Source organism: Thrips palmi, unplaced genomic scaffold (assembly GCF_012932325.1).
Source record: "Thrips palmi isolate BJ-2018 unplaced genomic scaffold, TpBJ-2018v1 HiC_scaffold_5, whole genome shotgun sequence".
NCBI classification, from domain to species: Eukaryota; Metazoa; Arthropoda; class Insecta; order Thysanoptera; family Thripidae; genus Thrips; species Thrips palmi.
The window spans coordinates 10,858,919-10,886,636 of record NW_023144632.1 but is presented as its reverse complement, the minus strand read 5'-3'; the positions used below and the strand labels follow the sequence as shown (position 1 = coordinate 10,886,636).

The window sequence follows — 27,718 nt, the reverse complement described above, 5'->3', positions numbered from 1 at the left end:
CCATCACGTTTATGATGATGACGACACTCTGCACATTATCGTCATGGCGTAGTAAGAGTTGAGGGTGTATGTCAGTTGACCTATCTCTCAAGTTGACGCACCCAATACAAATCATGAATAGAAGTATTGGACTAGAAAAATTGGGCAGAAATATTGAGTTAAACATTAAGTACAGAAATATTGGTTACGTGGAAACGTCGGCAACATCGTAACGTTGTTAAGCGTTACCAAGTCCGTCAAATAATAAACTGCTGCAGAAACGTGTATGACTAGAAGTTTTATTTGTTTTCTGAAAAGCGACCTACACATACTCTGCCTTGACTTCTAAAGACTCGCCTAAAATTTGGATGTATACAATCACATGGATTTAAAACACATAATTCTTTTCAAAGTTATGTTGAAATACTAGATAAAATACATAATTTAAAATAGTCGATTATCAAGTAGGCTTATTGATCATAGTAGTGAACATGTAATCTTTGTCTCTTCTCTCGCAGATCAAAAGCAGCTCACTTTGGCGGCGCTGCCGATGCTGCCGATGCCATTCAACACTGCCGGGGTCGGAGTCGGGGTCGGAGAAGCCGAACTCGCCGTCATCTCGGACGCGGTGCGCTTCCTGCACAGCTTCACGTTGATCACCAGCCTGCCCGAGAAAAAACAAAAATGTTGAGTAAAGGCATTCTAGACGGGTTCACACAAACCACCGTCTAGACGCTGGTCAGCAAGCTGTTCAGCCCCGTGGTACCTGCGGCCATAGAGCGCCGACTTGGCCAAGTACCGCACTGGGGCCTCCACGATCAAGTGCAGCCAGGCGCTGACGATGAGAGCGATGACCAGGTCGCTGAAGCCGTCGCGGAACTGGCAAACAATCAGAAAACGAACTTGTACCCGGAGCTTGCAAGGAATATGGTTGGGAATGGATTTTGCTACTCACCACCGTGGCGACCGTCACGTTGCGAGGCGCGCGCTCGGCGCCGCCCTGCAGCAGCTGTACTGCGAAATGCACCAGGTACACGCCGTACGACAGGCGGCTCAGCGTCACTAGCGGCTGCCACCGCAGCAGCCCCACCACGGCAGCTGGACACGTGGTAAATTAACAAGGGAAACGACAACGTTGACAAAGTGTTGGCACTCGACCGGTACTCACTCCTCTGGCCGAACGTGACCGCCACGACGAACACTGCTAGAGCAGCGGCCCAGGCGAAGGGGCACAGCGCGGCGTACAGGGCCGACACCAGCGAGGGCGGCGCGGGCGCGGACAGGTCGGCGAACAGCACGCTGGACGTCAGGAGAGTGAGCATGGCGGCCAAGCTGCCCCACGTCAGCCTCGTCGAGTCCCACAGGTTCAGCTCCAGACTCCGCTCCTGCAACCACAAGGACCACGCACACGTGAAGTACACCGTGTCCATGTAGCTACAGTAGCGGGAGTGGACAGGAGCGCGGCACCGATCATCGCCCACCTTGAAGCGCAGCATGACGCACCCCGCCAGCACGCCGACGACGTAGGGTGCGGCGCGGAACTGGGTGGCCACGTACATGGAGTAGAACATGGGCTCGGCGAAGGGGTTCTGCAGCGCGCGCGCAGACCACACCAGGAGGGGTGGCCACCCCTCCACCAGGGTGGCGACGAACGGGGGCAGCAGGGCGACGGCCAGGATGCAGGCGGACCAGCGGGGCAGCGAGTTGGCCGAGTTGCTGGCGGGCGTCAGCAGCGGCACCAGCACCGTCCCCAGCACGAACTGCTGCATGTCCACGGCCAGCGACCACGACTGCAGCATGCACTGTGGGGGCAGAGCGCAGAGCGTCGTGAGGGAAGCGGAGACGCGGGGCCGCGACGGCCAAAGCCGGCCAAAGCAGGACGTGCTCTCACCGCGTACTCGCCGGGCTGGCCGTGCACGTAGTTGTTGACGTAGAGCAAGTTGGCCCACCACCAGCGCCGGCACGCCGCGGCCTCGGGCATCGTGATGGACTTCCACAGCGGGCCTGACCCGAGCGACTCCATGGCGAAGGCGTAGAACAGCATCACCATCGCGTAGGGCAGCGTCAGCCTGCAGAGCGTGGACAACATTACAATCAAAATTTGATCTCGTGAAGTGTTTGGCCGCGCCACAGCCACACGCCGCTGGCAGGAGAAGTTCGAGAGGTCGGGCACCGCGCAGCACCGCGGCCCGGCCCGGCCGCCTCGGAGCGCCTCACCACGAGCGCATAGGCATCCCGCGCGGCAGCGCTGCAGCCAGCTCCCCGAGTGGCCTACCCAGCACGGCGGCCGCGGGAGGGGGAGGGGGAGGCGTTCACCTGAGGTAGCGGCTGGCGGTGGCTCGGAGGGCGTTGTGGTTGTCCTGGGTGCCCTGTCTCACGGACGGCGACAGCGACATGAGCAGACCGGACATGAAGAAGCACGTGTCGACGAGGAGCGAGGCGTGGTGGCCCAGGGCGTGCAGCGGCGCCGTGCGGGACTGCACAGAGGGCGTGATTGAGCAAGAATGGCCTGGCGGTGCCAAGGGCGGTGCCCCGCGTCGCCGTTCGGACACTTACCTCGGCCGTGTTGATGAACTGGTTGGTGGTGGCGAGCTTGGCCGAGTTGAAAGCGCGGTGCGCCCCGAGCAGCAGCACCATGTTGACGCCGCGGACGCCGGATAAGGCCGACAAGTCCATCCCCGACAGGGGCGCGTCGGGCCGGGCCAGCGCCGCCACATGGGTGCGCCAATCCCACGCCGACAGGCGGCCGCCTGAAAAACATGCGGTCAATTTGTTCGAAACGCAACGGGCGGTGACGACGGTACTCAACCCGACGAGGCGAGGCACTCACCCAGATACGGCGCGGTGACCGCGGCGGCGCTCAGCGCCAAGACGAGAGTCCTGCAGGCAAAGGGCACACAATGGTTCAATGGCCGAGAGAGACAGTGGCACGACACAGGCGAATGGCCTCGATGAACACTCTGTACCAGAAAAAGAGCGCCGCCAGACCAAACTGGCCGTCCTGCAGTTCTCGGTGGCTGACGCAGTACTCCTCCTCGACGCGCACGTCGAAGGCGATGTCCGAGGCCGAGGCACGAAGCAGTGACTTCTTGAGGGCGGCCTGCAGAGGCACGGCGCCGCAGGACTCGGGCACGCACAGCGCCACCAGGACGTCGGCCAGTGGGATGGAGCCGTCCACCAACCCGCAGCCCTGCAACACAGTGGGAGGGGTGACGTCTCGCCCGACGCAACAGCAGCGCATCGCTTGGCTTCCCGTAGTGCGTGGCCTTGCGTTGCGAGGGTAGTTTGCCCGATTTCGTTGAAGTTGTACCAAGAAATGTGTTACTGACGCGGTAATCTTGTGTATATTTGGAGCAAGTGGTGGTGCCATACCTGCAGAGCATCCCGGGCGTCACTCTCCGGGTCGAGGCCGGTCACGTGGTCCCAGCGCTGCTGGGGGCCGGCCTCGCAAGGGCGGTAGTGCTGGTGGGGGTGCTGGCGACGGGGGTGGAAGCCGGGGACCTGGGGGGCCTGGGCAGCAGGGCGGGCTGCGGCGCGGCCACGTCGGCGGCGAACAGTCTCGCCAAGCAGTACCGCGCTCCCACGGGAGATGACGTCCCCGCCGACAGGCAGCCGTCGAAACTGCCAAGCTGGAAGTGCGCGCCCCACAGCCCGCCCACCACACTGCCAGCGCTCGCGTCCACCACTGCAGGAAACGGGCGTCACTAATCCAATAACAGACCTTTGTACAAGCTTTTATTTTTTATTTTTAACACGGAACCAGCGCGGTTTTGGGTGGCATTTAAGATTTCATTCTCTATGATCCGCAAAAACTGTTTATGGCAAACAGAAAGCGATGGCCCAAATTTTGAATCTCAGCCACATGAACGCGCTGGTTTGTGGGAAAAATAAGACTACAAAGGGGCGCAATCGACTTGGGAAAGATTGCCAATCAGCTCATTTGATGTGCAAACAAAATTTTTACTGACTGCGCGCCGCCCACAGCGTCCTGTTCTTGAAGGCGCGCTGCAGGCGAAGAGTGTGCTCGTGGCACTCGGTGTCCGGGGGCAGCAACAGCCCCGCCGTGGGGGTCAGTCTCGGGTACAGGGCTCCGTCGACGAGCACGCTCGCCTCCACCTCAACAACACAAACAAACGTTTCACTTTCTCACACCAATTGTTGTTGTTGTTGTTTATGTCGTTCTCATTTGTTTGTTTAATACTCACGACCAACATAGCGACGATTGCACCCTCTCCACGTCCATGTGCCGGTCGAATGCGTCCTCCGTGCTCCCTCAGGCTCTTGAGCACCACAGCCAGGAGCAGGTAGAAAGCAGCCGACGCCGCGTTCATCGCGGAGCGCGGAGCTACGACGTCGAACATATACACCATCAAGGAACTAGTGTACCATTCAACTTTCTTGTTTACAATAATGATTCTCACAGTGCCAATTCAATCAGCAGCGAAGCAGTTAAAACTCAATTCACCTGGGCGCGAGGGAGTGACGTGTTGTCGTGCACAGACTGAAGCTAACCTCTCCGATTCCGGTGGACCAACGCACTGCCTGTGGCACGGACACAGCGCTCCGGAGACGAACGATGAGCGCCCACAAAAGTCGTGGCGGCGTGCCTGGCCAATCGTGGCGTGTCGTGGCGTTGTGATCGACTCTCTCTCTCGCACTTGTAGTTATTGCTATTGGGATACCGCTCCGCTTGTGCTAGTGGCAGTGGTGGTAACTGGACCAAAGATAAAGTGTATGTATAATTTAGCTCGGTCCATGAAGCCATGGCTTCACCAGAAACCCGGCCTAGACGGATAACTTCATCATCTCAAAATATTTTCGCGTTTCCAGTCAAAACATTTAATGTCTCACGCTAGCATAAAAACAACAACTTAACAATAATAAAAACAACAACAATAACAACAGCAGGATGTTCCCACCAATTTGTGTGCAATCCACGTTGTATACGTAGAGGTAGACATCGTGGAGCAATCGCATAAGTAGTGTTCTCCACGCGGAGAGGGGTCCCGGCAATACCCCGTGCGGCGGGGAGCCGGAGTGGAGGGAGTAGGGACGTGGACGTGGCGCGCCCAGAGTTCGCACGAAGTTCTTGACTCGGAGCGGCTTCTTTGGAGAATGTTCGACAGCTAAACGGCAGGCACGTCCATTTTTCGAGTGCCACGACACCTGGACAACAAGCCGAACAGCGCGACGGCGAGGAAGGCAGCCCCGATGACCAGGAAGTAGCAGCCGTAGACGACGAACTGCTCGCGAATGTTGAGCTCCAGGCCTCCCTCCCCGGCCACGGCCACGGTGAGCACCGTCTGCAGCACGTACGCGCCCAGGGTGTTGAACCCGAACACCAGGGCGTGGGCGTCCTCGCGCACCCTCTTCGCCACCTCCGAGCTGGGAAAAGAAACAAAGGCGGGCTCGTGAAGCGCCTGCGTGGTAGGCCACCCTTCCGGCCGCGGCGCGTGGCGCGTGGCGGCACGCAGGCGCTCTCGCTCTGCCGTTGTCGCACCTGGCTACCGTGACGGCGGCGTGGTACGTGGTGCCGAACACGATGTGCACGGCGTACTGCACCGCCATGCTGCGACTGACCGCCGCCAAGATCATGATGCCCCCTGAGGCCAGCGACCACATGCCGATCAGCGCGTCCCCCCACGCCGAGTAGTCCGTCTTCCTGGTGGTCAGCCACACTGCCCCGGCGCCTAAGCGGAAGAAAGCCGTTGAAAACCGATATCCTGCACTGCGGCGACTTCCAATGCGGGTGCAGCCGAGCCGGGGTAGGTTCCTTTCCTCAATACCTAACAGTGTGTAGACGGCCTCGACAGCGCCGTTCCACATAGTCGCCTCTTTCTTGTTCCCGTCCAGCGTATCTTTCCACAGAATCTGGCAGTAGCTGGCAACCTACAAAAGAAAATCAAAGTTTACCACCATTTATTTTAGGAAATGTTTGCTGCCCTCTGGAACTGACCATCATGTACCCCCCGACGGCCAGGGCCCACCAGACCGACCACTTGATGACGGCCCGCTGGCGGAAGGCGTCCCTGAAGTCCGCCCAGAGCAGGCGCACCACCGCCGCCAACGACGGTTTCGGCTCGGCTGCCTGCGGCTCGGTGGTGGCCTTTCGGTGGAAGTAGAAGCTGGTCGACACCGTGGGCAGGGCCAGGGCGAACACGGTGGAAACGGCGGCCGCTGCAACACGTGGTTTTTGGCTCTTTATTTCCAAATGGGACTGACTTCGCTGCTGGCTGTGGAACTTATTTTAGCGTCTTACTTCCGATGGTCACGAACTGCAGTCCCAGCAGGGACATGAAGTTGAGGCTGACGGCGAGCTGGCTCAGGACGCCGCTACTGAAGCGGCCCAGAAGGTAGCCCACCCTGGCTGTGGCAGACACCGTGCCGTAATGCGCGCGGTCCACCTTGGCGTACATGTACGTGAAGTACGCCACGTCTGCGGCCCACATTAGCCCATACAGCACCTCCATGAACTAGGAATGGAAGACCAATGTGTCAATTTGCATTTTTGGCAGAGTGCGGAGAGAGAGAGAGAGAGCAAGCGACGCAGGGGTTCGGGCTCGACGGAGAGTCACGAGAATCTTGTCTTCAGCATAGTCTCTTTCTCCCAGCTGTGGCCTTTTCCTTTTCATTTGGAGCTACATCCAAAATGATCGCCGTTTTCTGTGCCCTGGTCTCTTGGGTGGTTTTAGAGGTGCGCGTCTCACGCGGGTTACTGTTCGGCTTTCCAGAGCGACTCCGAAGCAGGACCGAGCAGGACACCACTCCGAGAGGACGAAGAATTAAAAAATAATAAGTTGTCCCCACCTACCTGCATGAGGGGCACCCCCTGCCCCCAGGCGATAATGCTGTACGTGGCGACGGCACTGACGCTCTGCAGCACGATGATGGGCTTGTAGCGGAGCCAGTCAGTGACGAGGAAGATGACCACGAGCAGGGCGAGCATGGAGTACGTGCTGACCGGGTAGATCTCCTGGTTCACCTGCAAAGATCCTTTCATGAGCCATGGCCGAGATAGTCTTGATGAGGAAACAGTCTCTCACCTGTTCCGAAGTGAAGTTCTTGTCGGGCCCAGTTAGGAACGACGTAATGAAGGTCTCCGATGGGCGGGTCTCCTTCAGCAGGCCGTAGGCCGCCAGCAGTGCCGCCACCATCTTCCACTCCATCTGAAAATAAGATTACCACTCAATTTCGACGCCAATGAGATTTTCTCACACTGTGCACTTTGTATATAATGCGTATGCGAGTCTGTGCCAAAGGGGGTGAGGTCTGTGGAGGTGGAATGTGACAGCCGCAACACGTGGACGTGCTGCTGGAACCGTCTCAAAAAAAAGAAAGAAAGAACCTTTTCGAGGAGAAGTGTCGGACAATACTCACGTTCGCGGCTCAGGGGCGTAAAAATAAATAGCGAAACGATGTGGCGCTAGTCTTGTCACCAGGCACCTGAAGGCAACTGAAGTGCCCTTGGATGACATCATGAGGCGCCGCCGCCGGCGTGGACGACAGCTCGATATCTCTGTAAAAACTGCCGCGCTGGCGGATGAGTACTGATTTTGGTCTTGGGTTATTTTCCCAGCGACAAATTTAAAGGCGTGACGGGGCCTACAGTCCTCCTGAGCCTGAAAAGTAGGCAAAAGGTGCCGCTTTGCCCCCGTCCGAGGCCTAAATATGGCATCCCATTTTTCAGACCGGCTCTACCTCCGTGCAGGTGTGCGCTCACATTTAAGGCTCCCGCCGCTGCAAAGGAAACCGTTGCCTTTTCGATACCTCGATTCGATCCTCGACGAAGCTTCGATATCGAAGTTCGATAGCCGCCGGGAAGCCGCCGCTAAGCTGTGATGGCGGACGTGTGATCCCTGCGTTACTTCCAAATATTTGTTATTTAGTTGAGAGTTTCGCCGTATTTAACATAAACGCCATACATTTACGATCTTTGTAAACCTATTGTGAGTATAGATTCTATTCTTCGAAGTCATTTCTAAAATTTTCCCATTGCAATCGTCATTTGTGATACTGACGCTGTGGTTCTGATGCCTATCAGTTTTTCTGCCTCTTTTTAACATTTCTTTTATTTCCCTCAACCCATTTTGTTTAAAAACGTTTTCTTCGTAAAATCTTAGTATGCATCTTTTTAATAATATTATGTTTCCATTTGCTCCTCTGAATCATTTTATATCGACTGTAAGCAGTGTTTTTTTAAGGTTAATATGCTCCAACAGTTTGATTTTGACATGGAAATCCGTTGGTCGGGGCTCCATTCAATAAATGGTACCATTCCAATAGTGACCTGCTCCTTTCATCTAATAACTGTTTTTATTCCAGGTAACCATCACTGCAATGGCTCTACCAAGTAACTACAAGAGCCTGGCCTTGACGAGCCCTGCGTTGGGGTCAAACCGTGAGTTAATAGGAGTCCCACTTTGCTTCTTTCAATGATAACATAAAATCAGGCCTTTTCGCATGAAAACGTTCACCTAAATAAACAATCCCAAGCTTTTTTTTTACTTTTGTTTAAGCTCACGTGCTTTGAATAATGAATGCTGCCTGCATCAGTTTATTATTGCCTTTATGCTATCAATCTCTCTCTCTCTCTCTCTCTCTCTCTCTCTCTCTCTCTCTCTCTCTCTCTCTCTCTCTCTCTCTCTTTTAGTTTGTTTTTAATAGTGTTTGGTTAAATATCTTTTCTTATGTCTGTCCCTACCCCAACATTTTTCCAATTATGTGTTCAGTTTTTCAATTTTATGAGCTTTTATAATTTTTAACAAAATTTGTTGACCTTTGATCACGTTGATGTTATTCATTCAATTAATTTACACGGACAGAAAAATGTTGACTTCTACATAATGCATTTAAATTAACCTGCAGCGGCTTTCTGTTGCATGTGAGACTTTCCTGGTGTTTGGGTTTCAACAAATGATTAGGAATTATTGTTTTGTAGAATGAAGCTTATTCTGAAAGTGTCTTTCTGAAAGTAGGCCAGTCAATCTTTGGTTATCTTCCTATAGATTTCTTTATTGGCATTTTAGCTTGGGTTTTGGTTTCTGTGGAAAGGGCCTTTTCTCAGTATGATGCTTTCTGTTTCTCACTGTCCTGTTCTTGCAATCTGTGTTTTCTTTGTGTGTTCTTACTTGGGTTAGATCCAATTAATATCATTTTTACTTTGAAAACAATGCACTTTAAATTCAACGTATTAGAAATGGATTAGAATTAGATGATGCACAAATTTTAGTTCACTCATTAGGTGTATTATTTGAATTACTTTATGGTTCTCCAGTATATCCTGTAATCAGTTTTCCATTGTCTTTTTTGTTTCTTTTTTTGTGGAAGTGTTGTGCTACTAATGTTTTTCTTTTAAATCTTGCACTTGTTAGTGAAGCAATTGTTCTGTGTACCATATCATGTTTAATCATTTTGAATAGCTAAATTTAAAGTGGTCTTCTTTAATTCTCTTATGATGTGTGTTTGCTGTGGATGTTCATTTGTCTGCAAGAGCATGAAATCTTCAGCCAATAATTCATCAATGAATATTTATTTCAATTATTGCATGAGTTCATATAACCAATAATATTGACCCATGTTTGTGCTGTGTTCACATTTGGAATGAAGACATGCTCTTTCATACATTTGGCACCAGAGTAGTTTTGGAGGATACTAGAATTGTCGCAAGTTTATCCTCATGTTTTTGGGGCAAACCATTTCTTAGTCTATGGATTCTTTTTCTAGATCAATGAGTAATATTTTTTGTGTGAACCACAGCATTGCAGCTTTCAAATTGTTTTTTGCTGTATCTTTTTGGTCTGTTAAAGATCTGTTCCCTTAAAAATTGAAGATAAACCAGTTTCTTCTCATGGTCAATCCTCCTTGATGGCTCTATGGAGCTGCATTTAAATACACAACAAAATGATTAGATTCTTAGTGCAGAAAATTTGTACATAAATTTTTCTTATGTGTAATTTTTTTTTACCACCTTTTTTGTATCCTCTTATGTGCTACTCTGCTGCCATAGTGTGCTGTAGATTTTGTGTCTCTAGACCCCCTCTATTTTTGTTTTTGTTGCATTATTTTTGCCATCTAGAGATGCAGTCTCCCGGTGCCCCTATGACATTCAACATTTTGAAAGGTGGGTAAGATAAAAAGGGTGGGATTTTATTCTTATTAGGTTGTGTTCTAAAGTCAAAATAACATGTTACCTTTATTTCTTTGTTGTTGGTAAAGTTCTCATTTAATTCTTTGTTGCTGGTGTAAATGGTATACATAAAACTCCAATAATTTTTGTGTAGCTATCACAAGCAACAGGATAGTTAGTGTACCGAATTTCAAGTAAAATCAAAGAGAACAGCACCAATCACAACGAAATATGAGTTAACATGCTCTTCTTCGTATAGAACCAGTTCAATGTCAAAATTGAATCAACTCGTTCTTTTTTTTTTCTTTTTTTCTATTTTTGTGTGTGTGTGAGAAGGACTTATGGATCTTGCCTTGCCTACCATCAGCTTTCAGCTACTCCAAAGCAAACAATATCCTTCCTTACCTATGGTGCTGGAACCAGCCACCATTTTCTGAAAATCACCATTTTGTTCCAATACTTTCAAATGAACCTCTTTTTCATTTGGTGGTAAATTATTCGAAGGATCAGTGATAAGAGATGTAATCTACTCTTTTGGCTTATGTGAATAGTTAAACAAATATATGTTTGGGTTCTGGGAAACCATTTTATGTATGCCTTGCTCATTCCAGTCACTGTCCAGATACATGTTTCTTCAACTTTGGAATTTCTGAGGCTGTTTCAATCGACTCTGTTCAATATTTGTTTACCTACATGTTCCTATCTTCAGTCTTCTGCATAACGCCTTGGAATAAGTGCGGTTTTGCATAGCATTTCTCCGCATTCGCTTTTTATTAGCATGTTGCTCTAAAGGTGCTCTCCAGTAGAAATTTTCATTAACTCTCAGATAGGAGCTTGATTCTGATAAATGTAGATGATGTGCCCCCAAGATGCTCCATGTCCATACTTATCTTGATGGTTGTATACATTTCCTAACACCTCATAGACGTACTACTTTGAGATGAAACTGTGGCTGCCCTTCTGCTTTGTTAGTTTGGTTGAGGTAACACATGGGAAGGACTTACATCAATAATTTCTGTCAATTAATATTCTCTCCCTATAGGCAATTGCTTTACTGAGATTTAGATGTGCCTAAGATATGGTAATCAAAAGCAACAATTATTTGTCAATTTCACTCTCTGTTTTGAATATTTTATTCTTTCCAAAAGTTTGTTACTAGTTAAACTCAATTTAAAGCAGCTCCAGCTTTTTCAAACTTTGCTCACTGGCACTTTTAAATTGCCTCAGTTCTGAAATGTTAATGACATGCATTCAGCATTCTGATCTCAGTTTGCTAGTGCTGCTACTAATTCATGTTTGCACCTGTCTCTTCATTCCAGAGCGTCTCAGGGCTTCAGGAGGTGGCATGCTTCCAGGCATGGTAGGTACCACCCCAGGTTAAATAATACTCCAGACCAATCCCCTCATCTTCCTGTCACTTGTCAATCTTAAATACCTTAGCTTGGTATGTCATCACCTAATGTTTACATTTTGTGTGATGCAACTGTTAACTGTAAAATTTTCCCTCCCTCTTCCTTGTTGCTCCCCGAATCTCCAAGGTGGTATTGGATGCAACAACTCCTTCATTTCTGTACAATTCCCCTCCTGCACAGTATTACTGTACGCTACTGGACGAAATCCCCCTTCCCATTCCTCCCATTGTATGTAAACCCTGTACTTGATATGAACGATAAATCGTCGGTCTAGCTTAATTTTTTATCTTACTTGTAACCCACATTTTCAGATCCAGAAAGACAACTCTATTCACCAAGATCCATTTGTACGTTCTCCTCATGGCCATCCCAACTTCAATCCGCAGAAGATTTCAAAGGTTGCAGTGGGTGTAAGTAAATCAGAAATATTTGAACTGCTGTGTTGGTGTTAAATTTTGCATGCAACTATAAACAATAGCTGCTGTTTGTTGGGGCGTAGGTTATTTTGGTACATCCACATTCTAACTTTTTTTTTTAACTCTGTCAAGACGTTGTTTTAATCTGTCTTACCTATGTTCTATCCAAGGTATAATGGTTTTCTCTCAAATGATATTTACATCCTGCTAGTATAAATTGAGAAACAATGCACAATTTAATCTACCTTTTATGTATACATTGCATTTTTATCATTATTTTACATAACAATAGAAAAGTATACTACCTTCTGTAACTCATCGTAATTATTATTAGTGATCTTACTAATTTTGGTTATAAGTTATGTTGGCTTAATTTGTTTGGCTATTTTACGAGTAATGTATCAAATTTTTATTTTGTCTTGTTTCTTTTTTCAGTAACAAAATTTAATTTTGGTAGTGTTGTGTTATTGTTGCTTGCATGTGGTTTTTATTTTGTTATGTTGATTGGTTTTTGCTTTTCATTGACAGGGTGGAGGCTGGACTGGACTGGTAAATATCTTTTGAGTTATAGTTCACACTAAATCATTACCCCAACCTCTGTATTTTAGAGCTCTTAAATTAGACCCACTGAGAGCATTCCAAATGATATGTGCTCCTTTTCCACTGCTCCAGTCTACCATACCACCTTCAGTAACAAGTGTGCGCCTCATTGATTGTTTTCAATTTCTAGCATAGTTTTTCCTATAGTGTCCTTTTTTTTATTGTTCCTTGCATGATTAGCAACCTTTTAACACATGTGAAAAACAAGTACAACTGGAAGTAGGTACTTTATATTGATATTTTACTACAGTAGGTTTCTAAAGGATGTGGGCCTTGTTCTGATCGGATAGAAATGCAACTATGAAATGGTCACTAGCTTTGCATCCTCTTATCCCAAGTAAAATGAACTGCATGGACAAAAATCTAAAATTTTTCTGGGAAAAAAATGATGAACACATTTACTAACATGATTTTATTTTCATTACAGGGAGACAATCGCATGCCTAAGGCTCCAAAACCTCCAGAAAAACCTCTTATGCCTTATATGAGATACAGTCGCAAGGTATGGGACTCAGTGAAAGCCAGCAACCCTGATCACAAACTCTGGGAAATCGGTAAAATTATTGGTCAGATGTGGCGTGATCTTCCAGATGCCAATAAAGCTGAATATATTGAAGAATACGAAGCAGAAAAGGTGGGTTTCCAATGTATTTATCTCTTCCTTTTATTCTCAATTATTTATGAAGTGCTGTACACCTATCCTGTGACATACTGCAAGTGTGGACAGAATTCTGTAAATGTTAAATTAGCTCACAATGGGCTTGTTAAAAATTGGAAAGATAGACCAAACCTTATCAGATCACAGAGACAGAAAAAATTTTCTCAGTTAGTTTATTTTTTTATGACCTCATTAGTTTATCAACTGGGTATTATACATATCTATTGAATCTAATTGTAACTGTTTCCAAATTACAAAGGAGATTCACTGTGATAACCAAACATGTGGCTTTAGGTTCAATATACGGAAGCATTGAAGCAGTACCAAAATTCTGCTGCATACCTTAATTGGATTTCTACCAAATCTAAAGGTACGGGCACCCAGAGGCCTCTGCCCATGCCTCAACTTGAATGTGGGGTATTAATTGTGCTGCCTATTTCCTTGCTTCAAACATCATTACATTATGTGATAGCTTATAAAGTCTTGGGTTCTGTGGATTAGATTTCTGTGTTCTGCACTCCCACATATGAGAAAAGTTCTTGTGTACGATGTGCATTACAACTTTCTCACACTCTGGGATTTTGGGTATGGAAGGCTGCGATTTTGCTTTGCTATTTTTATCCCGTCCCCTGTTTCCCCATGGTAGCCCCCCCTCCCCCCTCCAAAAAAATAATTAAAAAATATTAATATAATTTTAGATCTAATGACTGTGATTGTGTTTAGTAGTACAATTGTCTTAGCACCAATGCTCATTTTTCTCTTAATGTTCGCCCCCTTTTTATTCTACCTAACTGAAGAACATAAAACCTTCAAAATTGTGTGGTATGACTTTTCTTTTCTTTCTGGGCAAAGAAAGTTTCAAAAGGGAAAAAATTAATTTTTATAGATCCTTGTGATACTCAGTTAAGCAAAGTAAATATTTTTGTTCTGATCTTTGTAAAAATGTAATGCTTCTGCACGAGTTGTGGTATTACATGTCCAAGCACCATGTAACGCTGTACATGTGTACTGCTTTGAATGTTGTGTTTGTTTGCATCCAGCTTACTGTGGGGATTTTGCCTTCTGTTTATTTTCAGCTGGAACATGAGAAATGCATGAAAGCATATCACAATTCTCCAGCCTATTTGGCTTACCTTTCTGCTAAATCTCGTGGGAAGCCTGGTATGCTACCAACATGTTGTTTACTTTGCTTTGTGTATTTTGTTTCACAATTTTAGTGAGTTTCCATTTCAGGAAACTGTTGCCATTGCCCATTTAATTTGAAAATGTTTATTTGCTCTAGTTCAAGTGGATGTGGACAGGGAGAATGACCGGCCAGGGAGCATGAGTAGCAGCAAGCAAGCAGACCGCCGAATTGACATTCAACCTGCTGAAGATGAAGATGGTAAACCTTAGATTGAATTAACATTTTTCATTTCTATTAGTGTGTGTGACTAAGCGAGATTTCTAATTCTCAAATGATTTCCCCTACCTTTCTTTCTCAGATTTAGATGATGGTTACTCGGTGAAACATGTAGCTTTTGCTCGTTATTTACGTAACCACAGACTTATCAATGAAATATTCTCTGATTCTGTTGTACCTGATGTGAGATCTGTTGTTACAACTACTCGAATGCAAGTATTGAAGAGACAAGTAGTGTCTCTTTCAATGCATCAGGTATGCCAAAAATTTCAGAATTCTGATCTAACTGTTCTTTTTTCTTTGAGTTCTTTTCACAACAATTTTCCTTTGCCTCCATCAGAAAAAGCTTGAAGCAGAACTGCAGCAAATTGAAGAAAAGTTTGAATCCAAGAAAAGGAAATTCACTGAAAGTAGTGAGGTTTTCCAAGAAGAACTGAAAAAGGTCAGTGCTTTTTTTACCTTATGTCTGGTTTGTTTTCATATAATATTCATAATTTTTTTTTTCAACAGCACTGCCAGCGTGCTGTTGATGAAGAAACATTCAACCGAATGGTTGAGAAACAGATTGATCTCCTTCGGAAAGAGCGCATGAAACCAGAGGAACCTCCTAAGCCTGCACAAAATGGACAAGCAACACCCAACGGCACAGAAGCAAGCAGTGACAGCAGGCCTGCTGGAGAGGAAAGTGGTGATGGTCAACAGAATGCAGTTGAGCCTGTTGTGCAAAGTACTGAAGACAACCAGTCCCAACAAGAGGTTTGTTTTTCTTTTGAATTAATTTTGTATGCGTAGTGATTATTTCTTTTGGTGTTTGGTTTGATGGAGTGTGTATTATAGGGTAAACTTTCCCACTTTCACTATCCGTGCCCTCTTTTTTGTTCTGCATTTAAAATTTTCTCCTCTTCTGTTTTTTTTTTGTACATACTATTTAATTTCTTCCTGAGAGAACCAGTGTTGCACTGTGTGTGGTTTGTTGAATGTTTGTGTGGTTTCTCCTATGCGGCACTAGATGCTCACTCTGCATTCAATTCAGGTAATGAATGCTTATTGCACCTGTTCACTGGTTCACCTTTTGTAGATGAACAACAATGCCACACTGAATAGAACTTCGATTTTGCTTATCAAGCACGAATTATTGCTGTAGGCCAGGCCGCTGTTCATTTGTAACTAACAGCTTAACTTTTTCATGTAACGGGTCTAATGATAGTTGTGTTAGACAACATTATTTATATGTATTATTATTCTTTTATTGCTTCACTTAAACTTTTATCAACTTTCACATTCTTGGCTTGAAACTCAAAAGGTGCATCATAGTGTAACCAGTGTGATGCATCATTCTGGGTCGGTTTATTAAACTGGCTTCTGTGCTTCTGCAGAGCGCGCTGGGCTTGTCACGTCGCTTGAGTAATCTGGTTCTATATCTCGTTTCAGCCTATGGAGACGGACCCGCCAGCCACGACCGAACCAGCAGCAGAGGCCGCTGCGCCATCAGTCGAGGCTGCCGCCGCTCCAGCCGTCGTCGCCAGTGCTGCTGAGCCTGCAGCTGAGCCTGCAGCTGAGCCCGCCGCTGAAGCGGCCGCCGAGGTCAAGTCGGAGTCCGAGCCCAGCACGGAGGCGACGCCACCGCCCGCCCCCGTCGTCACGCCGGCCGCGCCCGCCGCGCCCGCCCCCAGTGGCGAGGTGCCGTCCACGGAAGCAGCACCCCCGGCGGAGGTGGCAGCAGGGGCAGCAGCGGCGGAGGCACCCCCGAGTGAGCCCCAGCCGGCCCCGGTCGTCAAGGAGGAGACGCAGGGCGACGTCGCGATGAAGGTGGAGGAGCCGGCAGCGGAGGCGGCGCCTGCAGCACCTGCAGAACCGACAGAAGCGGCGCCAGACACGGCAGCTGCACCACCCGTGGCCGCGGACTCTCAAGTCACCGCGTCTCCACCAGCCGCACCCCAGCCCGCGGAGGTGCCTCAGCCCCAGCCCGCAGAGCCTGCGACTGAAGCCCAGGTGAACGGCGCGGCCACGGCAGCTGCGCCCCTGCCCGCTCCAAGCACTGAACACACACCAGCCCCCGCTCCCGTCACCGCAGTCGCGCCACCAGCGCCTGCACCGGTCATGCCGGCCCCGGTGGCACCACCTGTTGCTGCCGGCGTGCCGCCCGTCATGCCCCCCATGGGGGCCTACCCCCATCACCCCCATCATCCCCACCACCCAGCATACCCTCCTAGCCACGGCATGATGCCACCCCAGGGACCTCCCGCAGGGTACCCGCCCCAGCCGTACGCCCCGTACCCTGGAGCACCACCTTCGCGCCCTCCAGTCCATGCGTACCCACCGGCTGCAGGCTACCCACCCCAGCAGGCATATCACCAGTACCCGCCTCAGTACCCCCCTCATCCGTACTACCACCAAGGGTATGCTCCCGGCCCGCCTGGTCCACAGTACCCGCCGCACGGCCCACCTATGGGCGGCCCACCTATGGGCGGCCCACCTATGGGCGGCCCACCAGGCAGACCTCACTACCCCCACGCCCCCCACATGGACGCAGCGCACCCGGTACGTACCGCATCGCATCGCATTTGACGCTATTGGCTTTTTGCTTTCTGTTTTCTCTTGGTTTAGTGTTTTGATTTTTAATGCTGAAAGGGAAGTAGCTGAAATATACTTTTTCTGCAACTAATTAGAACAATTGCACCATTTTTTTCTCAGTACATTTACTTTTTAGTTTTTGCATGAAACTTCACAATTCAATTCGACAAGTAATAAGTAATCAAAATAGAAAAAGGTTCAAATTTATTTTTATTTTTTACTTTTTATGAATTACAATGTTAACGCTATTCTGGTTGTTATGCTCATTTACATTCAGCAGCGCTCTGTATGTGTGTAGTGTGTGTTAGACTGTGTGGCACTTTACAAAAGCTCCAGCTATGTGCATAGCTTCTCATGTGGGTTCCGTCGTCCATCCTGGCCCGTACCCCCGCCCTGCCCGTCTCCTTTTCTCTAGTTCCGGCCATCTTCCTCTTTTCCTTTTAGCAGCGTCGCACTTATTGTTGTGCCTTTTGGTTCTCTCCGAATTTAATCCTGGATTTCTGAACAACCTCGATATGCCTCACAGAGGGAGAAACATAATGTCTAGGTACACTTGAACCACAAGCGCTTACCCTATCCTCTTAACATGTTTTTGATCAAACTTTAACCTTAAATGTGTCACATATCACATAACATCTATAAGATAAGAATTGAGTGATACACTGTGGGAAAGACCCCTAGCCCTTCAAAATTCCTTTTTAAGTCGCCACTCTAAAAATAATATGTAATAACATAAGTCAATAGATTTTGACGCACTGCACGTCGTAGTGACTTTCAAGTAATTTCAATTTCTTTATTCTGAAGAGAATTAGTAAAGTATTGATGGCAACCTGTTAAACTATACTCTACTAGCTGAGATGATGTGTTTCTAACTGGCGCACCCATTGTCCGTTGCCGCAGGGAATGGAGGGTGTGATGCCTCCGAACCCCTACGCTCCCATGCCTACTGGCCATCCGGGTCCTGCAGGGCCTGGTGCGGAGGCGGTGGGCCCCCCTCCCGCCATCCATCATCCCCCCGCACCGGAGCCCCCTGCAGTGGGCCCTGTGGTGCCACCCGCAGCACCATCTGTGCCTGAAGATGCCAAAGCAGTCCCTGCTCCAGGTGAGTTGCGCCCGTTGAATGTTGACATGACTGCGTTTCTCTTGCTGATGTCACATTTTTGGTTATTTCATGGTCGCAGAGGAGTCCAACAGGGCAAGTGATGCTCCCCCAGCAGCTGTTCCTGCACCTGCGGAGACTGCTACTACTGCAGAAACAGGGGCAGAAGGAGCAGCAAGTGCGCCTAGTGAAGAGAAGACGGAGTAAATTATCAACTCATAGGGATCTCATAATTTTTTTTCTTTTAAATATAAATTTGACTAAAATATCTGTTTGTCTTCATATTGAAGTCATATTGCTTGCAGTATTTGTAAATTTAGTTTGGTCAGAAATTAGTCTCTGCTCGGGCTAAAGGTTTCATGTGGGCTAGTTCATATGTAAGTGAACTTTTTAAGAATTTGTTTCAGCTGTATCTGTTTTTAAATCAGTCTTAAAAAAGTAGACCAAGATCACTCCTGATGAAATGTGGGAGCAAACCAAGCAAACAAATTATCCTTCACATGTCTTAATATATTTTAAGCAAACTTGACATTGGTCTGTAAATTAAGATCTTCACGTGTTTTTGTACCTGTGGATGTGGATAGTGTAAATTACAGAATAATAATAATAATAATAATAATAATGTTTTAGATGTAAATACTTTATTTTTTAACACCTCGTCAATTATATCATTCTAAAATAGCAGGCGTTTACAAATCAAGAGAAATTTGATTCATGATTGAATACATGTAACACAGCATGCATATAGAGAGCTGAAAGTTGCGAGATAGCAGATCCTTTAAGTATGCAAGCTAAAGGTGAACAATCAATTTCATGACTCTGTGGAACTAAAAGTTTTTGCTGCACCGCGTCACACCTCGTGTCACACGAGATCCGCCTTGACGAGGAAAGGCCGAATGCTGTCGACGTCTTGACAGTCCGGGATGGACGCGCCCCCCAGCTCCACGCACGTCTCGGCGCACAGCTGGCCGTGGAAGTAGTCGCCCAGCATGCGCTTGCACTGGGCACAGTTCTCCACGCAGATGTGGACCTGAGGAAGCAGTAGAAAGAACATGGCCCACCTCAAGTGCAGACAAATCCAGGAAAATATGAGAAATAAAAATGTGAAAGTTTCAAAAACGTAAAGGCGTACCCAGTTATATTCTTGTAAAAGAGGGAGGGAAAGAGAAAGAAAAGAGACTTAGCCAACGCTTTTTCGACTCTGTGCAGTGAATTTTTTTGAATGGTAGCATCAGCACTTGCGGACACTGACCTACCTGATTAGAAGCTGCGAGGGTGACTGACAGCACCAGCAGCAACAGCATGAGGGAGACCATCTTCGTTGGGAGTGCCATCCTAAGGGTACCTGGATATGTGGTTTCAACAAGTATGAGCCAAGCATGGACACGCCGGGAACCACCCAGGGGAAAATAAATACGGATTTCGATCTATATGTGTACAATCTTTTCTTCGCGGATTTTGATGCAGAACACATTTTTATAGACACCTGCTTCGCTGTATGGAGACTCACCGTCGACAGGTGTCGCTTGGACTGCAGCAGCACTATCGAACCGCTCGGCAAGGGGGCTGGACGAAGTGTGAACCACGCCGCGTGAGAGGTTGCCGTTATATAGTCGCCGGAGCGAGAGTAGCTGACTGTCGGGGTGGCCGGGGTTCACCCCCTTCCAGAGCCCCCGGGGGGTCCAGGGAGTGTCGCACTTCCCCTTCAGTTTGCGTCGCGGGATCCGGTCTTCGTTTCCGCCCCTTCCCGACCCCTCCGTGTGGATGGCACTAATAGGATCAGTGCAACACCATGTCTAATGGGACGGGTGCCTTCCGGGCGGCCACCACTCTCTGTAATGTTCACCAAAACTTGAGTCTTTTCTTGAAATAGGGAGACCGGGTATGTGGTCTTTTCTGAAGTAAGCTAGGATTTCCGAGACTTAATCTCAAAAATGGTCCAGAGCAACTTTTTTTAATTCCAATGGCTTATAAAAAGTGTGTTTTTTTTTTTTTTTTTTTTTAATGTTGATGATGAATTTGCATGAGACATGAGCCAAAGCAATGAAAAGCAAAAATGCACATGATTTGAGAAGCATTTATTTGTTTTTAATTTGTACTAGGTGTATTCATACCAACTTAATTTAACATATCTTGCATCTTGATTGCAAAATTGACGGAACATTATCTGATTCGAAGAATGCTCCGTGCCTGTAGTTAAAAAAAAGGTAAGACAAATTAAAATTATGTCGGAATATTGCATTAAAAAAAAAATTAAAGCAAGTGTACATACAGCGTCAAATGTTGCAGAAATAGTATCTAAGGCTATCTTTGGTGAAATTCCGGCTTCATGAAGAATTCGCTGGAGCTGAACTGCTTCCTCGACTCGCTGCTGAAGAAATTTCCATGTGGCCTTGTGGTCTTCTGATTGATCCTGAATGAAGTACAATTCAGTCATCTTGTACACAGTAGCCAGACCTATACGGCGGCCATACCATCGAACCTAATAAAGAAAAGAAAAACATGAATAATATGGGTTGCAATACAGATTATTATTGAAGAGAGACGTTAAATTGTTATTCCAATGACAAATAATTTACTTACATCCACTGACCTATCTCCAGAGTAATAACAAATATCATCCACTAATGTCAAAAGGTTGGCAAGGGATGTTGGGACATTGCGTGGTATACTGAGTAGAACCATAGCTTCTGGCCATCTATCTATATGAGGTGTAATCATGCGAAGTCTTGCTTCAACAGCATTACAGACAACTACCTCAGGATCAGGCGATTTTCTGTCCAAATAAAATTTATTAATAAATATAAGAACAAGAAACTTATGTTCAAGAAAATACATATGAACTGAGGACTTACCCTTCAGGAAGGCTTTCATATTCTTGTTTAAGTTTTTCCACCAGCTTTTCATTGCAGCTTGTGTAAAAGTAATTGACTAGTTCAACCCCTCCCAAAGGAAACATACCATGGGCTATTCCAGCATATCCTAGTGTTTCAGCACCTAAAACATATTCAGATATGAAATCAAGTACAGCTGGTCTGGAACAAGTTAAACAAAGTATTTTAGAAAATTACCTTCACTTAATGCTGCTTTAGTCCATCCACTTTTATTCACAAATGGAATAGAAGCTGCTAAAATTTGCCTTGCTATATCTCTGTCGTAATCATTTTCGCTCTGGGTACTTGATTTACGAGAGCCCTGATTCTGTTGTGCTGTACTTTGGTCATCTTGCACTTGTCCTGAGGATGTCCCTTGTCCAGATGGGGAGTCTGTTGACTGGAAATGACGTGGTGTAGTTGACCAAGATAGCCTGATGCCTGCACAAGAAATACACAATGTTTTACTACCCTGACTAGGCAAATAATGTTTGAGGGCATAGTGGGAGTGCATATTACCTAAAATAAAAAAAATTACTGAAATCTTTTGCATTTAATAAAAAAATATTGATATGTAGTGTGTTAAAAAGAAAATGTGTGAGGTGTTTTAAGGTAAACATGTATGAAAGCATTTATACTAAAGCAAACTGATTTATTAAAGGATGCAATTGACTTAAGTCACAAACCAAGACCTAACAGTAGCAAAATTAAAGCAAACATTCATCATGAGATACCACTTAAATTATCCACATCAAACTGTGGTGATAGCACCCATTAACAAATTGTTAAAAGTGTTGTAACTGTATTCTACAGTACTGGCTGCTGGCATTTTGAGTCTGAATATGCAAACCAAAATTCTGAAAAAACTCAAACACAACATAATAAATTAAATAGTCTTGTATATTAAAGAATTTCAAATGCTTTGAAATTTATGCAGGACAGGTAACATCTTTCAGAAACTTAGATATTAAGTACGGGCAGCAAATCGACCTTCCACTTTCTCACGAATATTGCTAAGCAATGACTCCATGATTGAAAATTTATTAAGAGCAACATTAAGAATTTGTTTCTTCTCTTCATAAGACAAATCTGCGACAGCTTGTCCATGGACAGTTACAGCAACTTCAATCTTCTCTTTTTTGCTGTCTTTTCCTTGAGGCCCCATTCGTTCTTCTTCTAACTGATGGATCTTCAGTTCATAATGTGCTCTTGAAAGCTTCAGACCATTCTTCAGTGGATGGATAAAATTCCGATCCAAATATGGAGCATGCTCCCACAACCCGAGCACATCCCCTCCATCAGCAAGAGAAAGGTACCACAGTAAATTCAATAGTGATATTATATGGTCTGAATGGTCCATCAAGTCTACTTCTGGGCCATTGGGTACTACACAATACACCTCCAACAGCTTCAACAAGGACTTGCCTCTGTACAGTTGAACATGGGGAATGTGTACAGAATTCAATGTTAACCTAATAGTATCTTTCAACATTGTCACCAAAAGCCCTTTAAAACCTGAATGCTGAAGAACAGGAAATAATTTGATGAAGACTTGATATTGGGCTGCAAAATCCATCAACATTACATAGTTTTGAAAGACTTTTATGCCTTTGCCTCTGTAACCTTCCACTTCACAATACACAACCACCTTCTCCAAAGTTGTACAAAACTTCTTATGGACTGGCAGATCAAGCATTGTAAAAGGAATGCTCGATTTTGGGACAATAAGCATTAACCTCTCTGCCAATTGCAGTCCTTTCCACACACTTAAGTCATGGGACACTAGAAGCAGCTCTGTGCTCAGATGAAGACCAATTTGAAATATAAAGTTGGAGCTGTATACACGTGGTATGCATTGGCGTGATAACCCTCCAGCTAAAGTCAAATATACAAGATTTGCAAGGCCCAAGGTGGGAACCTTATCTTCATACAGAAACATTTTTAAGGGATCCTCATCCCAGTCATCATTCTGAGAAATCTTCTTTTTTGCAACATACTTATCAAACAGTATAGGTACAAGATCTGGCATTAAATGATCAAGGAATCCAACAATATTTTCAGCAATACAGTAAATTCTGCTTTTGGTCTTTCCATCATAGTCTAAGTCCATAAACACTAATGGTTTGCCCAATAAATGAATGAGGAAAGCTGCAAGTACATAGCGTTGATACTGTCGCTGAGCAGCAATAGGCTTATCAGCTGACTCATATGGTCTGAATAGAGAAACCTCTTCAATAAAGGGTTCATAAAAGGGCACAATTGAATCATAAATATCTATTGCTCTACGAGTTGCTGGGTCTAAGTCTAATAACACCCTCTCATCACCCTGAAATTTATAACAATCTGGTTCTTGCAATGCAGACAAGTGGGTAGCAACCAAATTAAGACACCAAACTAAGGATCGTCCTCTCTTGTCCGGCATTCGTTTCAGTAAGTTGTGAATTGGTTTGAGTAATGCCAGAAATCGATGATCATTATCGAGACACTCTGCCTGTTCGATGAGCTCAAGGAGGGCTTCTTCAGGACATGAAAGTTCTGTAACTTTGTTCAGAAGCTTCTCACAGCAATGAAACATTGCAGGCTGCTTGTCATAAACATCTTGATTCAATTTAGCACAGAGAATATGTATGATATCCCAGCAGTTCGATGAGATGGATTCCTTATTTTTAGGATCTTCAAGTATAGATGAAGCTTTGTTTGTTTCAGAGTTTTCAATACACTCCGCAATAGCTTGAACCAGGTCAGCAGAGTTAGCCATGGTGAAGGAAAGATGACATTCAGCCCTCACAATCAAAACATCCAGCGGGGAGTATTATCATTCTGTAACACACACAATGAGCTATGTGACACTATCACCTAAGGCTGGATAACAGTTTACACTTGTAATGATAACATAATAGATAGATTTCTGTCACAAATTGAGATCTATCACAAATTGAAGTTGATCACAAATGATTTCTGCATGAAATGACAATTGAAAACTCAGACTGAAACACGCATGAAAAATGAAATTTTCGGATGGAAATTGCGTCGACAACGAATAATTTCTAGCTGTCAATTTGACTTGTAGCATTGCGCAAGAGATGCGTTTATTTATACGACCTACGGGATGTGTAGAGGTTATGTAATATATCCTCGAAAACATAACTGTGCCATGATTACACCCAAATTCAGAGAAAAGGAATGGTACTCAGACATGCCAGTGTGTTGCGCAGCAGGCCAGTATAATTGAAAAAATAATTTGCAAAACTCAGCTGTACACAAGTAACACTAAGATAACCCTAAGTGCGAACAGTGGTAAAACACACCCATTTGAGAAAACATAAAGAGAGCAGCAGAAAAGAAGAAAAATATGCAAGCTTTCAGTCACCTCCAGTCTTGACTTACCGTTAAACGTAATAAATGCGCGAATAGTTGACAATTCTCGGAACGCAAATGCAGCCATGTTAGTGAAACAAGTTTGAAAATCAATCGGTCGAAAAGGAAAGGTTTCTGGCCGCTAACTTTCTCATCTAGCGAGGTGCCAGGTATGAAAAATTGCCTTGGCGTCCACCCCCCCCCCCCCACACACACACACACACCCCTTAGGCTCTACGCCCCCTCTTGGATTTTGATTTTAGCCTCAGATTCGTGTGTTCCCAGGAACTGCAGGAACAAATGCTCGAACCTTCAAATAAAAATTGGGTTTCAAAATAGGGGAAAAACCGTGGTTCAGGAAATGACCATCAACAATCATTGTAAAAGTACATATTATTTATTCAAAATGAACAGGCGGCACATTTGTCAGTGGTACTCAAGTTGGAATAAGGAAAATAATACAAAATAATGAAAAGAATGAGTAGAAAATGATACTTGACCAGAGGGGAAAAGGCGGGTGAAAACTTCCCTATTGCCATGAACCCCACACTTCCAACTAATATTATAAAACAACAACATTTTTAAATCAAAACTCTAATGAAACCTCCATTGGAATTACCACAATAAGGAAATTGAAATTTGTTTATATTAATCCAGATGACAATGTTACATACAAAATTAAGAACAGAGGAAAAATGCAGGGGCCCATGAGAGAAATACAATTTTAACAGTTAATTAACTCACAGATTCAATAAAGGCACAAGGAAAATAAGGGATAATCTGCTAAATCAATAACTGTACTTAGCATCAAGATTCTTTTAGACAGAAGCACACCAACAAAGTCCTGCTGGATGATGATCAATGACTAATGCTACACCTTTGGAAGAGATGTAGAAACAAGATGAGAAGACAACCACCACATTAGTAATGGTTGTAAGCCCGCAACAAACAGAAGTATATAAGTTCTTCGCTTGGTCCCAGATGAATGGTGTTGATCTGAATTCATCATAGGATTCCCGTACATGTCGTGGGATGGTTGTGAATGTCCCTCTGGCAATACTTGACATTTTAAAGTGCGAATCTAAAAATAAGAGAGTAAAATCAAAGATTAGCTTCCAAAAAATTGCCTGTTTGTAATTTTTTTTCTATTTAATTTTCATTGCAAGTACTATAAAAGACATTACCAGGAAGAATGCCAATGAAATGCTAAAATAAATAAGGCCGAGGTAATATCCCATTTTGCTAAAAGCAAGACTTAGGAGTATGGCAAAAATCATTCTGGAACAAGTTAGAGAGAAATTAGCATATTTTAGGTAAAATCAAATCATTTAAATTCAGGAATAGATTCAGAGGTAGGAAAAACTTACCCTACATATTTGTACCCACTGTATGCTACCAGATCAAGAGTAGTAAGATTCGTATTTATATTTGTTATATATAATGTGATAAGTTCAACAAGCACTTCTGCTACTGCCCAAGCTAGAGCTGATGATGCTTGAATACCCAGTTGCTCAGGGGAAAACCGATTTTGAAACCCAAGGACAAATCCTGCCAGCAGAACGTAAGTGACATATGCCATGGTGGGTATGTACAAGTCTGGCGCATTCAGCTCGTATCGTGGTTGGACAGGCTGCCCTTGTTCATATTTCATAGACCAATCCTGGAATAATTATAACATTATTTCAGGAACACAATGGAGTACAAGATAAAAGTATTGTTTTACTAACCGAGTGAGTGAATGGAAAGAAGAGTAAACGCAGCTTGTTGGTTACATATTTTGTATCCACAGCAAAATAGTATTTGAGTCTTGACACAGGGACATACTTTTCCAATTCTCTGTCAACAATTTGGCGCCCTGCTCCCACCATGCTTGCTCCATAATGCATAGCCAAGTCAGCTACCATTGGCTGTTCAAAAATTTGAGGAGGAATGGCAAAACCTTGGTTCACCGGAGGGGCTCCCGGGAATCCTCCCATATTTGGTTGCATTGGCTGCATGTACTCGCCTGATACACAGAGCACCACAGTTAAATTTTTATCATGGCATCAGTTTTGACTTCATAAAAAAATTATCACTGAAGCTTTGAATAAATTTTACAATTGTCATTCAACATACCAGCACCTTGCTGCTGGCCATACATATTGGCTCCTGGCTGGCCGTACGGTGGGGGATAAGTGGGATACGCAGGGTTGAAAGGTGCAGGGTATGGAGACATTGGTGTACCTGGGGAGGTATCCCCTGCAGCTTTAGCCTTGCGCTGAGCAGCTGCAACATTTCACAAAAGTAGATGGATAAATGATGAACTTATCATGAGAGAGTGCATAAGACAAAATAATATAAGGTCAACACCTCATACTATTTAAAAGTAACTTGAAATTCTACTTTCAATGACCACTAAGAAAAGGTATTAACAGATAGTAGCAATAACCACAAAAAAGGTGAATGATTAATCACACGGGATCACAAAGACATAAATATAAATAACACTTTTGACAATAATATAACCTAAACCGGCAGCTGCCACTGGAGAAACTGCTGAGTTGCTCACTCACGAGACATTAAATAAACTTCATTAAGGTACTTACGGTGTCTGGCACCCGCAGAGTTGAAGTTCATTTTAGTTTATTTTCTAACAACGGACAATCCCTTAAACTATATTTTTCCGTACGCTTAAAGTTTGAGCTAAGACATAACTTTGGTCAGATGTTATTGCTCCAGCCACATCGTCGCCATTCCCACAATGCACCACGTCACAATTAAGTTCAATGGCAACAACTGCTACACGCGAAAATACCTCGCCGCGAACAAATATTCAAAAGTAAATCCCTCCCTCCCGACAACACCCAGTTATTGAGCGTAATGATGCAGCGTACACCGATTTGCGTTCATGATAGGACCCGTTTTTTAAGCAAAGATAGATGAAGCCCCATTCGCGCATGTACATTTTTTATCGCGCCATGTTGGCACGATATGCGGGGCACGGAGAAAAGGTTTTAAATCGTGTCGCGAAACGGACACGGTCTCTTTCCATTGCAGTGGTAGGGGTTGTTGGACGTGAGACGAAGTGCCGACTTCGGTCGAGAGTGAAACTGAGCTTCGTACATCGATATGGCAAAAGGAGAACAACGACAGAGATACGATCTTAACCAGAAACTGTGAGGTTTTTCTCCTAGAGTAAGGGAACAAGATAAGGCCACTATCTCTCACTACAAGTGTTTCAGA

The 27,718-nt window shown here is 45.3% G+C and overlaps 6 protein-coding genes across 12 annotated transcripts; 1 reads left to right on the top strand and 5 right to left on the bottom strand.

Moving 5' to 3' along the window:
- Positions 1 to 258: 258 nt before the first annotated feature.
- LOC117650312 (O-acyltransferase like protein-like) lies at positions 259 to 4,603 on the bottom strand. 3 transcript variants are annotated; one of them, XM_034393645.1, is made up of 15 exons: positions 4,445 to 4,602; positions 4,185 to 4,324; positions 3,948 to 4,095; positions 3,522 to 3,664; positions 3,352 to 3,489; positions 2,946 to 3,169; positions 2,810 to 2,859; positions 2,536 to 2,729; positions 2,296 to 2,456; positions 1,871 to 2,048; positions 1,461 to 1,781; positions 1,148 to 1,364; positions 935 to 1,077; positions 746 to 858; positions 259 to 643 (listed from the first exon to the last, which is right to left on the bottom strand). In XM_034393645.1, the coding sequence occupies exons 2-15, from the start codon at positions 4,308 to 4,310 to the stop codon at positions 499 to 501; spliced, it is 2,301 nt and encodes a 766-aa protein (XP_034249536.1). In that variant the 5' UTR covers positions 4,311 to 4,324; positions 4,445 to 4,602; the 3' UTR covers positions 259 to 498. The 3 variants fall into 3 exon arrangements, with proteins under 3 accessions (XP_034249536.1, XP_034249534.1, XP_034249535.1); XM_034393643.1 differs by having other exon boundaries at positions 3,352 to 3,683; positions 4,445 to 4,603; XM_034393644.1 differs by having other exon boundaries at positions 3,352 to 3,683; positions 4,401 to 4,541.
- Positions 4,604 to 4,700: 97 nt separating this feature from the next.
- LOC117650320 (thiamine transporter 1-like) lies at positions 4,701 to 7,485 on the bottom strand. The gene is made up of 8 exons (XM_034393669.1): positions 7,357 to 7,485; positions 7,023 to 7,145; positions 6,791 to 6,961; positions 6,239 to 6,452; positions 5,936 to 6,156; positions 5,766 to 5,868; positions 5,480 to 5,669; positions 4,701 to 5,364 (listed from the first exon to the last, which is right to left on the bottom strand). Exons 2-8 carry the CDS (start codon positions 7,143 to 7,145, stop codon positions 5,106 to 5,108), a joined length of 1,281 nt encoding a protein of 426 aa, XP_034249560.1. The 5' UTR covers positions 7,357 to 7,485; the 3' UTR covers positions 4,701 to 5,105.
- Positions 7,486 to 7,769: 284 nt separating this feature from the next.
- On the top strand, positions 7,770 to 18,887 carry LOC117650310 (basic proline-rich protein). 4 transcript variants are annotated; one of them, XM_034393638.1, is made up of 15 exons: positions 7,770 to 7,925; positions 8,302 to 8,377; positions 10,055 to 10,099; positions 11,425 to 11,465; positions 11,829 to 11,927; positions 12,462 to 12,482; positions 12,961 to 13,167; positions 13,486 to 13,561; positions 14,474 to 14,575; positions 14,676 to 14,848; positions 14,934 to 15,035; positions 15,104 to 15,349; positions 16,025 to 17,134; positions 18,068 to 18,269; positions 18,349 to 18,887. In XM_034393638.1, exons 2-15 carry the CDS (start codon positions 8,317 to 8,319, stop codon positions 18,471 to 18,473), a joined length of 2,610 nt encoding a protein of 869 aa, XP_034249529.1. In that variant the 5' UTR covers positions 7,770 to 7,925; positions 8,302 to 8,316; the 3' UTR covers positions 18,474 to 18,887. The 4 variants fall into 4 exon arrangements, with proteins under 4 accessions (XP_034249529.1, XP_034249528.1, XP_034249532.1 ...); XM_034393637.1 differs by lacking the exon at positions 13,486 to 13,561 and adding an exon at positions 14,268 to 14,352 and having other exon boundaries at positions 18,349 to 18,886; XM_034393641.1 differs by lacking the exons at positions 10,055 to 10,099; positions 13,486 to 13,561 and adding an exon at positions 14,268 to 14,352 and having other exon boundaries at positions 18,349 to 18,886.
- Positions 18,888 to 18,927: 40 nt separating this feature from the next.
- Positions 18,928 to 20,224, bottom strand: LOC117650334 (eclosion hormone). The gene is made up of 3 exons (XM_034393697.1): positions 19,777 to 20,224; positions 19,523 to 19,611; positions 18,928 to 19,296 (listed from the first exon to the last, which is right to left on the bottom strand). Exons 2-3 carry the CDS (start codon positions 19,598 to 19,600, stop codon positions 19,129 to 19,131), a joined length of 246 nt encoding a protein of 81 aa, XP_034249588.1. The 5' UTR covers positions 19,601 to 19,611; positions 19,777 to 20,224; the 3' UTR covers positions 18,928 to 19,128.
- Positions 20,225 to 20,323: 99 nt separating this feature from the next.
- LOC117650317 (ubiquinone biosynthesis protein COQ9, mitochondrial-like) lies at positions 20,324 to 24,681 on the bottom strand. 2 transcript variants are annotated; one of them, XM_034393665.1, is made up of 6 exons: positions 24,527 to 24,681; positions 21,338 to 21,580; positions 21,122 to 21,263; positions 20,850 to 21,042; positions 20,539 to 20,748; positions 20,324 to 20,456 (listed from the first exon to the last, which is right to left on the bottom strand). In XM_034393665.1, the coding sequence occupies exons 1-6, from the start codon at positions 24,582 to 24,584 to the stop codon at positions 20,430 to 20,432; spliced, it is 873 nt and encodes a 290-aa protein (XP_034249556.1). In that variant the 5' UTR covers positions 24,585 to 24,681; the 3' UTR covers positions 20,324 to 20,429. The 2 variants fall into 2 exon arrangements, with proteins under 2 accessions (XP_034249556.1, XP_034249555.1); XM_034393664.1 differs by lacking the exons at positions 20,324 to 20,456; positions 20,539 to 20,748; positions 20,850 to 21,042; positions 21,122 to 21,263; positions 21,338 to 21,580 and adding an exon at positions 21,771 to 23,959 and having other exon boundaries at positions 24,527 to 24,662.
- A 190-nt stretch (positions 24,682 to 24,871) lies between these two features.
- Positions 24,872 to 27,271, bottom strand: LOC117650325 (protein YIF1B-B). The gene is made up of 6 exons (XM_034393676.1): positions 27,082 to 27,271; positions 26,612 to 26,761; positions 26,224 to 26,501; positions 25,864 to 26,156; positions 25,681 to 25,774; positions 24,872 to 25,577 (listed from the first exon to the last, which is right to left on the bottom strand). The coding sequence occupies exons 1-6, from the start codon at positions 27,110 to 27,112 to the stop codon at positions 25,368 to 25,370; spliced, it is 1,056 nt and encodes a 351-aa protein (XP_034249567.1). The 5' UTR covers positions 27,113 to 27,271; the 3' UTR covers positions 24,872 to 25,367.
- Positions 27,272 to 27,718: the final 447 nt, after the last annotated feature.

Excerpts from the sequence above, each read along its gene's own strand:
- LOC117650312 (XM_034393643.1), bottom strand. The coding sequence starts at position 4,310 with ATGAACGCGGCGTCGGCTGCTTTCTACCTGCTCCTGGCTGTGGTGCTC. Across the intron at positions 3,684-3,947 it reads GACGCTGTGGGCGGCGCGCA|TGACGCCCGTTTCCTGCAGT; the intron begins GTCAGTAAAAAT and ends TTATTGGATTAG. Across the intron at positions 1,782-1,870 it reads GCCAGCCCGGCGAGTACGCG|TGCATGCTGCAGTCGTGGTC; the intron begins GTGAGAGCACGT and ends CTGCCCCCACAG.
- LOC117650320 (XM_034393669.1), bottom strand. The coding sequence starts at position 7,145 with ATGGAGTGGAAGATGGTGGCGGCACTGCTGGCGGCCTACGGCCTGCTG. Across the intron at positions 6,453-6,790 it reads AGGGGGTGCCCCTCATGCAG|TTCATGGAGGTGCTGTATGG; the intron begins GTAGGTGGGGAC and ends TTCCATTCCTAG. Across the intron at positions 5,869-5,935 it reads CCGTCGGGGGGTACATGATG|GTTGCCAGCTACTGCCAGAT; the intron begins GTCAGTTCCAGA and ends TTTCTTTTGTAG.
- LOC117650310 (XM_034393637.1), top strand. The coding sequence starts at position 8,317 with ATGGCTCTACCAAGTAACTACAAGAGCCTGGCCTTGACGAGCCCTGCG. Across the intron at positions 14,849-14,933 it reads TGTCTCTTTCAATGCATCAG|AAAAAGCTTGAAGCAGAACT; the intron begins GTATGCCAAAAA and ends TGCCTCCATCAG. Across the intron at positions 17,135-18,067 it reads ACATGGACGCAGCGCACCCG|GGAATGGAGGGTGTGATGCC; the intron begins GTACGTACCGCA and ends CCGTTGCCGCAG.
- LOC117650334 (XM_034393697.1), bottom strand. The coding sequence starts at position 19,600 with ATGGCACTCCCAACGAAGATGGTCTCCCTCATGCTGTTGCTGCTGGTG. Across the intron at positions 19,297-19,522 it reads CCCTCGCAGCTTCTAATCAG|GTCCACATCTGCGTGGAGAA; the intron begins GTAGGTCAGTGT and ends CTGCTTCCTCAG.
- LOC117650317 (XM_034393664.1), bottom strand. The coding sequence starts at position 23,897 with ATGGCTAACTCTGCTGACCTGGTTCAAGCTATTGCGGAGTGTATTGAA.
- LOC117650325 (XM_034393676.1), bottom strand. The coding sequence starts at position 27,112 with ATGAACTTCAACTCTGCGGGTGCCAGACACC. Across the intron at positions 25,775-25,863 it reads AGTGGGTACAAATATGTAGG|AATGATTTTTGCCATACTCC; the intron begins GTAAGTTTTTCC and ends AACTTGTTCCAG. Across the intron at positions 25,578-25,680 it reads TTTCATTGGCATTCTTCCTG|ATTCGCACTTTAAAATGTCA; the intron begins GTAATGTCTTTT and ends TCTTATTTTTAG.